The sequence below is a fragment of the Sardina pilchardus genome, chromosome 19, assembly GCF_963854185.1.
Source record: "Sardina pilchardus chromosome 19, fSarPil1.1, whole genome shotgun sequence".
NCBI classification, from domain to species: domain Eukaryota; kingdom Metazoa; phylum Chordata; class Actinopteri; order Clupeiformes; family Clupeidae; genus Sardina; species Sardina pilchardus.
Genome location: NC_085012.1, coordinates 25,028,321 through 25,038,793, shown reverse-complemented (window position 1 = coordinate 25,038,793; position 10,473 = coordinate 25,028,321). Strand labels below are relative to the sequence as shown.

General features: G+C 45.5%; 1 protein-coding gene across 1 annotated transcript; it reads right to left on the bottom strand.

Annotated features, from left to right (window-relative positions):
- Positions 1-988: 988 nt before the first annotated feature.
- Positions 989-4,826, bottom strand: pi15a (peptidase inhibitor 15a). The gene is made up of 6 exons (XM_062521726.1): positions 4,711-4,826; positions 4,250-4,570; positions 2,769-2,887; positions 2,228-2,360; positions 1,862-1,977; positions 989-1,124 (listed from the first exon to the last, which is right to left on the bottom strand). The coding sequence occupies exons 2-6, from the start codon at positions 4,523-4,525 to the stop codon at positions 989-991; spliced, it is 780 nt and encodes a 259-aa protein (XP_062377710.1). The 5' UTR covers positions 4,526-4,570; positions 4,711-4,826.
- Positions 4,827-10,473: the final 5,647 nt, after the last annotated feature.

The following is a 10,473-nucleotide window of genomic DNA, read 5'->3' as shown; positions in this document are numbered from 1 at the left end:
AAATTGTAATCTTTCGTCCAGGTTTGCCTGCTGTAAACAACCTCCTCCTCTGACATTTAGAGTGTGCAGATGTTCGCAAGTGTTTGCAGCGAACCTATTGGAAAAACGGTTTGCCTTTGTTTGCTGTTTTGAACACACCTCTGGGCGCAGACCTGGCCTGGATTTGAGCCGGACCTGGGTCCCATCTGGGCCAGAACCTCACCAGAATCAACGTCCAACTTGATAGGGTTGTACTGTCTGATTGCAGTTTCACTTTCTCCAAAAAGCGTCTTCTCTTGAGCCGAAATTGCCCCTTGGAAGACTAACACACAACCAAACCAGGTTAACCTAAGCTAATTGCATTTGGAACCGTGAATGATTGCTCTCTGATCCTGGTTGCATGAGGCACTTTGAAAGAGAACAAGGCTGCTCTGTGTCCTCTTCTGCCCCCTCGACTAGCCCAAACCCCACCCCCACCCCTACCCCTACCCCTACCCCTACCCCTCCCCTGACACACTTGCCCTGGACTGAAAAACATCTTAAGACCATCTTGCCAGTCTGGAGGTTGGTTGAGAGAAATGCACCATCATCAGAGTGCACCTTCCCATAGCACCAATATACGGTTGAAGAGTTAGCAGCAACTGTGTTTTGATTGTACCAAAAAAAATCAGCACCATTTCACTGTAATTACTGTAAAACATAAATTACCTATTATCATGGTGAAGGCAACATATGTCTATAAAAAAGCAATACCTGACACACAAGAACTAAAGTTAAAACAAAACAAAAAAAACATTCATATACATTTGTTTTATCCTTCAATGCAAATACCTGTTGCCTTACAACTTAGGGTCATATTTTAAATAGGCCCACATATACAAACAAGAATACCTCCAGGAATGCTGTGCAAATCCTTAAGAGAAAAGTCTCTGGGACAGGGACGGGGATGGAGGATGGGGCTGGAGAGGATGGACTGGAGGGATGTTTGTGTGTGCATCCCTGCTGCTGTTTATTTAAACCAGTGCAGATAGTTGGAGTTCACAGCAGGAAAACACATGTTGTTGCTGCACGAGCCTCCGTAGCTGGGAGGACACATGGAGCACGGCACGCCCACTTTGTAAGGGGCCTCCCCGATCCAGTTCCCTCTGTGACGGAACCAAAAGAAAAAGTCGAGAGAAAAGTTAATGTCAGGACATGATGGAAACACAGACTCATAGGAAAGACTAAGCAGGTGTTCATATTCAGACTCAAGAACAGATTTCCCACAGCTGGATAGTGGCCAGATTCTTGCCTAGAACATCAACAGGGTCTCCCCCTACCTGGGAATCACAATGACACAGCAAGAAGCGCTAGTTTAACTCTAATTTCAAGTCTAATTTTAGGTCTAAATCTGAGTCTATTTTTCTTGAACTATTTGGGTTAATGCAAATGAGATAGCATTTTTATTACTCTCCACGCTCTCTCTGAACGAGATTAAACCATTAAGGTCACGAGCCAGCCACGGAGCGCCCGGGCCATGAAGTGCAGAGCTTTGATTTGAGGATTAGCCGCAGGATTCCTCCGAAATTCCGAGAGTTGCTCTCTCGGCCGGAATGGTGCTTGTGCGGACTGTTTTTTAGAGGCCAGGGGTCACCGGAGCCTTTGAAGTGAAGGCTACCGTGCGCGTTGGTGCTTATACTCTCTCTTCACACGTGAGTGACATATTGCACCGAGAAGACACTAGAACATGTCTGTGTTGAAGTATCACCTCTTGGCCTGCTGTGCAGACTAGACTTAACTGAACCGTATACGTGAACGGGCATTTGTCCATGTAAGATCAAACGCCGCACTCGCTGCCATACACAGAGAGTAGTGTGTACGGAGAACACGGCGGCGTACTTACTTTGGAGAATAGTTGCACACAAGGTATGTTGCCCTCTTCCACACCGACCCCCACACGTTCATGTTGTGGCAGGTATGGATAGCACAGCCTACTTTGTTTGATGTGGCCCACACCATCTACAAGAAAGGAAACATTAACCTTTTATTAATGCTGATCTGTTTGTGTGTGTAAGGCCCTACATGTACATTTGTGTGTGTGTGTGTGTCTGTGTGTGTGTGTGTGTCTGTGTGTCTGTGTGTCTGTGTGTGTGTGTGTGTGTGTGTGTGTGTGTGTGTGTCTGTGTGTCTGTCTGTGTCTGTGTGTGTGTCTGCATGTGTGTTTGCGTATGAGTGTATGTGCAGCATGTAGGGCAACATTCGGTCTTACCTGTGTATAGTGTGTGCACATGGGTCCATAGCACTTGAGAGGGCAGCGAGGGTTGCAGTCGCGCGGGTAGGGAAAAGAGTAGTCTTTCACCTCATCATACCAAGGCTTCACTAGCTGAAGGATGGATCTGTACCTGGGATTGATACACAAGCACTCTTTTAACACAAAGAGTATCAAATTTTGGTATCAAATCATTTACTCAAGGTCAGTACAAGTAGTATTATTTTTGACGTTTCATAGCCTATGTTCTAAGTAAAGGGATTATTCTACAATCTGGCCTTTTCTGGTCTTAGAACAACCTAGGCTATATAGGTTCTGTTCTTGCTCTTGAACATCTAACAGGTCTAAGAACTCTCTGATGAGGGAATCTTGGACACTTAACTTTATAGCACTTTCTAAACTGTGGGAAAGCTTTTTCAAGGCTCTGAAGTCACTTGTTGCCACTAAACAGTTCTTCATGATGGGAAAAAAGGACTTCTGCGTAGTACATTAGGCTTTTTAACAGAAGAGAGCGTGTGCTGTACGAGGCATTGATACATACCGACCCGTCCGGACGGAGAGGTTCTGACCCAGAAATCGGAGTAGACTCCGGGGTCCGTGTTCCCACAAACAAGTAGCAGCCCAGTCCTCCGCGGTTTTGGCCAGGCTTTCATCCCAGACCTACGCGAGAAGAGAAAAAAAAGGGAAGGAGAAACAAGAGAGGGAAAAGAAGAGAAGCATCACTGAATATGCATTGTGGCCGCGTCTTAATCTGAGCGAGAGAGCCCTTTCTGCTGCTCCACTTCTGGCTCCGCGCAGCTGCGTGAACCGGTTGAACCCAGAGAGAGACACACAGGCAGCAGAGTAGCAGCAGTCATCGCAACATCAAAGGACACAAAACAAAACAACAAGGAGCCACAGCAGCTGATGAAATACACCCGCCCGCATCAGGTGCTGCTAGGGGCAAAGTAGCACCCAAACATTTGGAGCGCCTGTATTTGTGTTCTCAATCCTGGATGTGTGTGAGGTGAAAGATGCCTGTGTTTGCCAGAGATGCCGGCCGTGCCAGAAACACTCCGATGCGATCCAGCGCCGCACAGCGTAGCACGGCGTAGCAGAGGGTGACCTCTCCAGGACTTGGCTGGACTCAGCTGATCTGCCTCACCCAGCAGATGACCTCGGAGAGCCAACGGCTTGGATCCGGCCCAGGTCCGGCAGACTCACGGCTCAGATCTGACGCCGGCGTCTCGACCTCTAATCGTTCTTCAAGCGTGCAGAACGTGACTCAGTTTCAGTTTCGTGAAAGGCTGTTGATACTGTTGCTCAACAGGCAATCAAATGACCTCACATCATTCTGTGCTTGAAGCACCAATATTGGCAGCCAATATGACAAAACTGAATCTTAGACTTCTCCTAGAAAACTAATCACAAGCTCCACTGTCTAAATGAATCTAATCACATACTTCATCAATAGAGTATCTTCGTCGTGACTGCATAAGGGCATAAGGTCTACGGACTTCAAATAATACGGTCCACATCCAATCCACATATTGCATCACTAATTACTATGCTGATGTCTGACAGGGTTCGGCCTCCGCTCCGCCCATGGCTGGCTTGGTGTCTACTTCAAAGGCACGTGTGGACCGGCATGGAGGGTTCCGCGCCAGTTTGGCATGGTTCCTGGCTTGGGATGGATAACCCCTGTGGTCAGGGCACTACTTTGGTGGTCCGCCACCAATCAAATCTGTTCAACAGCTGGTAAAGCCAAATGGTCAAGCACAGTGACATTTGTCATGTCCACACTGTATGGCCAACCCCCTATTCACACACAACTATGTAAGAGTAGTCTGTGGTTGGAGTTACCTCACCAACTTCAGCACAGCCAACTTTGTTACTGGCAAAATAAGTATACACTCGATGCACTTGTTAAATCAATTCAGTATGGGAATACTTCCCAGAAAAGCCAGCGCTCTTAGTCTTACATTAGGTAAAATTGGTGTTTATATTAAACAAATTGGTAATGATAGAAAATAAAAGACTTACCATATACTCCATGTTCGACGCCGGAGGGAAAACCTTCCCTCTAACTTTATTATGGTAATCGAGAATTGCAAGCATGTCGTTTTGGGAGATGAAACGCTTCCGTCTGGTTTTCGGCAGGCTCGCAGTCTCAACCCGATAATTGAGGTCTGAGCCAATATTGGTAAAATTAGTGACTGGCAACGTTGAGGACGGTGAGGGCTTGTAGGCGGCCAACGCACTTGCTCCGCATGATATGCACAACAGCAGAATATCGATGGCAAAGCAGTTTTCATTCATGATGGATTCCTGAAGATATCAGCCTTATATTCCGTTGGGATGGGTCTGAAAAGTCATAAAATTCAGATAATGAAATATCTTTGCAGAATACGAGCCTTGCTTTCTCATTCTGGAAAAGTAAAGTAAAAACACTGGCATTAACTATCAGTAACAAAATACTTCACGTGTCCTTAACACATCCCTACCTTATGTTGTGGTCAGTCAAGATACTGTGCAGCAATAGATTTACAAAGTGATATCTCCAAAGTCGGAGATGTGCTTTGGGATAGCGGGAACGATGGTCTGTAGACGTCTTATGTTACTCCAAGCAAACAGGGAAGAACTCAGTTTGCAGACGGAGTCGCTGCTTTATATACCGCAGAAGTACCGGTGCAGGAAGTGCTGTGGCTTTGAAGGTGTGCTGGATCCCTCCTCTCCTCCGTCACCTGAAACGAAACATCATTTGGAGAAGGGGTGTTTAGTTACTTTTATTCCTCTTCTTGGCGCAGCTCGCCTGACCAAATCAAAACATCGGGTTTTCGTTTGCGCAGCTGGCGAAGAGTGAAAGCAAAACATATGATAAGATGAATAAATCCGAATTACAGATCAGTGTGTGTAGGCTATGGACAGAGAGATGCATGCCAGGACTGATAAGCGTCAGTAAATACAAGGCATTCTGGTGAGCAGTTTGTTTAGTTGTTCATTGGTTATTTATTGTCTTGGCACACTGAAATAACACAGCTGGTACATCAACATTGGATTAGAGAGTCATTATTTGTTTGTTATTATCTGTTTATTGTCACTTTTAATATGTCTAAGGGATTGGGAAATATGTAACCAAATACATTTTGAAATCACCATAACATCAGAACATGTTTATTAAGTACTTTTGCAAGTTTAAAGTATTTTCTTTTATAATGCTCTGGTATACCAGGGTGTACTTGACTGCATGCTGTTCAGTGACATCAAACCACAGTGCACATAATACGTCACCTGCAGCGGTCAAGGAGTCAGAACAGACACACATAAACACAAGAGGGAAATCCAGTAGTTTTTATGGCGGGGGGTTAGCACAGGGTTGGTTCGCTGTGTTTGTTTTTCTCGATTGCATTTATCATAGTGTAAAGACTGCACTTGCTCAGTGTTAGCTATGCACCCACTGCTCCCCTGTGCCAGAGCTGCGAGGCGTTGCCAAGTCTGGAGTCCCTTCAGCAAGTCATCATTTTCTTTGGCAGCCGCTGGACAAATTAAAGCAATGTGACGCAGGAACCATTTTCTTCAGCCCCGACCCTCCCCCCCTCCCTCCTCCCATCTCTGTATCCCCCCCCCCCTCCTCCTTGAAAACTCTTTCTTTCTCCCCAACTTTCTTGGAAGTGGGGAACCTCGCTGACCCAGAGTCCTGGAATGGTGACGCTACAGCGTAAAGCAATCATCCCTCATGTTGTGAGTGAGGCTGGTGGTGCTGTGTTGATGGGAAACATCTTGACCGATGTCCCCAGCTGATTTTAAAGACCATTTGCTGTTCGACACACTCCATTTGCCGGGAGAGTATAAATTACTCTCAATGCATGGGCAGAGATCCATGCATTGTTTGGGTTCAGTGGTTTGAATATCACAGGTCTAACATGCTCTTCAACGAAAAGCTGCGCTGGAACTTCAAGCCCTTAGCTACTTTAGATGCTTGAAGTGCCAGCAGGCTGTATTTTTTTTCGCTGCAGAGGAGCAGAGAGTTATTGTGTAAAAAGCTGATTTAGCGTGCGCGCGAGCCTTCACAGTGCGTTTGTGAGCGCAGCTTTCAGCACTCTGCGAGATCTCTGTTTCAGATGTTCCCAGTGCGAGCAGCAATTGGGACTGGGAGGGATGAGGAGCCAAAGGCTCTGTCTTCAGTCAAGAGGGGTACTGAAAGGGATGGGAGTATGGATTTATCTCAGTTGTTGCATCTTTCCAGGTGCCAGGTAATTACGCACAGCACTTACAATACACATGCATGCACACACACTCTCTAACACACACACACACACACACACACACACACACACACATTAAAAACCAATGTAGAAAAGTAGTGACAGACAAATAGCAAGCCACAGAAACAAAGACAGAAAGTAAACCAACAAAAGAAGGAAAGAGAGAGAGAGAGAAAGAGAGAGAGAGAGAGAGATCCTCATTTAATTCATTTCAGTTGTGACGGGCTCCTGCAAGAGCTCATGTAATTCAGCCAGCACAGAATGCTTGCCAGAGGCTCATCCCAATGGTCAAGTGCCCTTTTGAAGCCTGTGGTTTTCAACTGCTGCTGTCAGGACTTGGCACGGCGCTCCTGACTCCGAGGAGTGAAGCGCAGATTCGCAGAGCTCCAAAGATGTCCGGGGAACAGGAGGCTTAAGCCCTCTCTGGACACGCACTTATGGACTGATTAAACTAAGCCCACATCTTTTATGTCTCTGATGTCAAAATACACACATGGAGACAGACATACACATGCACACAGAAAAATATGCACAAATGCATACATACACACACACCCGTGACCCACCACCCCCCCCCCCCACACACACACACACATATGCATACATGCCACATACAGTACACAGAGAGAGAGAGAGAGAGAGAGAGCAGATCTTTCAGAGAGAAAAGACTAAAGTAAGAAAGAGAGAACACAGTCCCCTATAATTTCGTCCTGGGAAGAGAACATATATTATCAAATTAGCAGGAGCCTAATCAGTGGCTGTATGGAGAAAGGGGGCAGACAGAGGCCTCAAGCCCTCTGCTCTGTTTTGGAAAAGCATTCTTCCTCAGATGGAACATTTATTTACTTGCGATACATTTGTTCCAAGCCTCTCCCCTTCTTTCCCCCTCTGTCCCCCCCTCTCCGTGGCCTCCCGATAGCCCGGGCCGTGCCAGCGCTGTTAGACGCAACAGAGAGTGCACATCGCGAGCAGTGACGGCTCGCCGTGTCCATCACCTTTGCAATCAGACACAAGCTCACAGCTGCAGCGACTCCACCCTGGACTTCGGTTACCAAGTTGGCAGCAGTCTCCCGTCCAGGAAAACCACTTAGGTATACACTAGTGTGTGTGTGTGTGTGTGTGTGTAAGAGTGTCTGTCTCTCTCTGCATCTCCATTTCTCCCCTCTCTTTCATTCACTGCCTCTCTGTGACCCCCCCCCTCCCTCTGTTGGTGTGCGTGCGTGCGTGTGTGTGTGTGTGTGTGTGAAGGCAAGAAGATTTTTCAGCTCTCCTCATTCCTGAGTTTGTCAAAGTAAAGCTAACCCGCACCCAACCCCAACTGAACGTAAAGAATCAGTCTCTAGAATCAGTGTCTAGTGTACATATAACAGCACTATGGTCCTCACTGTCAGAGGAGTTTCCAGTAGCCCAGGTTAAATAAATGTTACAGAATAACAACTTTAATAGGAAATTTTATTAAAACATTTATGTGAAAACAGCTGGTTAAAATATGTTGTATGGACAGTATATTACTGCACCAAATGACATTCACTCAAGGTCATCTCCTGTGACTGGAATGAACCTGAGGTTTCCCTATCACATTTGAGTGTTAACAGCTAAAGTTCAGCTTGGGGTTTGGTAGTCCAGTTCTTCCAGAAGTCTGTGGGCTCTTTTCAGAGAGGGAAAAAGCGTGTGATAAATCACAACCATATTTATCTTGTCTCATCCAGATGGAAAAATTAGTTGTAACAACAGCAACTCTGTTTCTACCAGCCTTGCTCAAGCCTCTCATCTGTCAATAAGCTGTTTATCAGTGAAGTCAATGCGAAATAGATGACTTTTTCACGGAACACAAACATCATTCACCCATATGCGGCCTTTAGCACATGCGATCTCTTTTTCCTTAGATGTTGAGAGAAACAATAGATGATTATCTAGCTGATTTTCAACTCCGTCATCTATGCACACTGTGTTGTTGTCCTTACATACTCCGTAAGGTGAGCTTAGCATATAGTGTGTTGAAGGACTTGTCATACTAACGGACTGTGTGAGGTGGAATGTTTACTGACTTTGTTGTCTGGGTAAAAGAGTGGTATGATCGTATCCTGGTACAGTCTGCACACACTCAACAACCCCACCAGAGACTTTACTCTTGAGTCTTGTCCTCTGTCAAGTGCACAAAACAAAGGAAAAGTCTTGTGAGACGAGGCTCAAGAGTAAACACTCCACCACAAAGGCCTTTGCTACTGAAACCGTGGTGCCGTCTCTGGAATTCACATAACCTCTGCCATTTTTGGGACGGATGATGCCAAATTTAGTGAACAAGTGCCAATGTCACATTATTGACATTAACAATGTGGCAGGCTGCAAGGAAAACTTAGAAATCCATCAAGAACATCATAAATCGCTCGTGTAGCCTTTTCTTGCTCACAATTAACAAAATACATTTGGGGAAACAGTGCTCCTAATCTTTAACTGCCTCTATTGACAACGCACAAAATGTCTGTCCTCTTAAACACTCACTCATCTATGAGACATTCTCAGCCATCTTGGATGGGAGAGAGTTGCGGTTACAGACAAGACATTTCACAAGAAGTTCTGATGTAAACCTCGAAGAATCACGCAAACATGAAAACTTTCAGGGTGTCTAAAAGCTAACTGTGGGGGCAGGGTTTTACGACGCTGTTTTATGGCGACAGCTTTAAAGTCCACAAACAATATTTATAATTTCTAGATTTCAATCAGGTGTTTTATGGTGACATTCTTCTAACTTCTGCCCTGTCAAGCATTCTCCAACGAAAAAAATACAACTCCATAATCCAATCCAATCCACAGGATCAAAACGTCTCTTGATCTACATTAAGGAATCCTCGCCTGGCTGGACTGCTTTGATGTCACGTGTCCACCCCTCTTCCATATAAGTGCGGTTTTGTAGCCGGGTGGCTGGCGAGGCGAGCCTGGGCTGGGCTGTGCCCTTAGCGCTGAAGGTCAGCGCCAACCTGTGAGTTCGCCGGTAAACCCGGCGGTAAACGCAGCCAGCGGGGGGGGGGGGGGGGGGGGGGGAGAAGCACGAGCAGGGCAGAGCGGAGCGGAGTGGAGTGGAGCAGGGGCCACAGGCTGTCTAGACAGCAGATGAAGGATGGGTGGACGGACGGGGCTTGGCAGATCGGCGGGCAGGTCTGCGGCTGTGGCCACCTCTATGGGTTTCGCTCCTCCGCTCAGCTGTGCAGGCTGGCTGTGTGTATATATGGTTTCAGCCCATGAAAGTGTTCATGTAGCTTTGCTATGGAGAGAGCAAAGCCAATGGAGTGTGTTTGTAGTAGTATCATGCCAAAGAGTTTTCAGACTTTGGTAGAGCAATTATCAAATACCAAGATGACCATGGTATTTCTTTAAAAAGAATAGTGGGGGACGTCTGTTGTTCTTTGGGATTTTAAGTCTTGATTGGCTGTAAAGTTGTGAGTATTCCCATTTTCAACTTGGTAGAATTACTCTTAAATGAAGAAAGGAAACCTACTAGTTTCAACATATCACTTTCTCAGTTTGCAATAAGAAGCACTTAAGTCTACAGTTCTGGAAAAATTAAGAGACTACTGCAAAATGATCAGTTTCTCTGATGTTACTATTTATAGGTTAGTAAAATGAACAGTTTTGTTTTATTCCATTCTTTTTTATTTGATTTTATCATCAACTACTGACATTTCTCCCAAATTCCAAATAAAAACACTGACATTTAGAGCATTTATTTGTAGAAAATGACAAATGGTCAAAATAACAACAACAAAAAAAGATGCAGTGTTTTCACACCTCAAATAATGCAAAGAAGACAAGTTCATATTAATTTATGCACAACAAAAATACTAATGTTACATAACTTGTTAATATTTGGTGGAATAACCCTGCTTGTCAATCACAGCTTTCATGCGTCTTCGCATGCTCTCCATAGTCTTTCACATTGCTGTCTGGTGACTTTAGGCCAGCTGCTGGCACAACAGTTCAAGCAGATCAGCTTTGTTTAATGGC

Excerpts from the sequence above, each read along its gene's own strand:
- pi15a (XM_062521726.1), bottom strand. The coding sequence starts at position 4,525 with ATGAATGAAAACTGCTTTGCCATCGATATTCTGCTGTTGTGCATATCA. Across the intron at positions 2,361-2,768 it reads CTCTCCGTCCGGACGGGTCG|GTACAGATCCATCCTTCAGC; the intron begins GTATGTATCAAT and ends TATCAATCCCAG. Across the intron at positions 1,978-2,227 it reads TGTGCACACACTATACACAG|ATGGTGTGGGCCACATCAAA; the intron begins GTAAGACCGAAT and ends CCTTTCTTGTAG.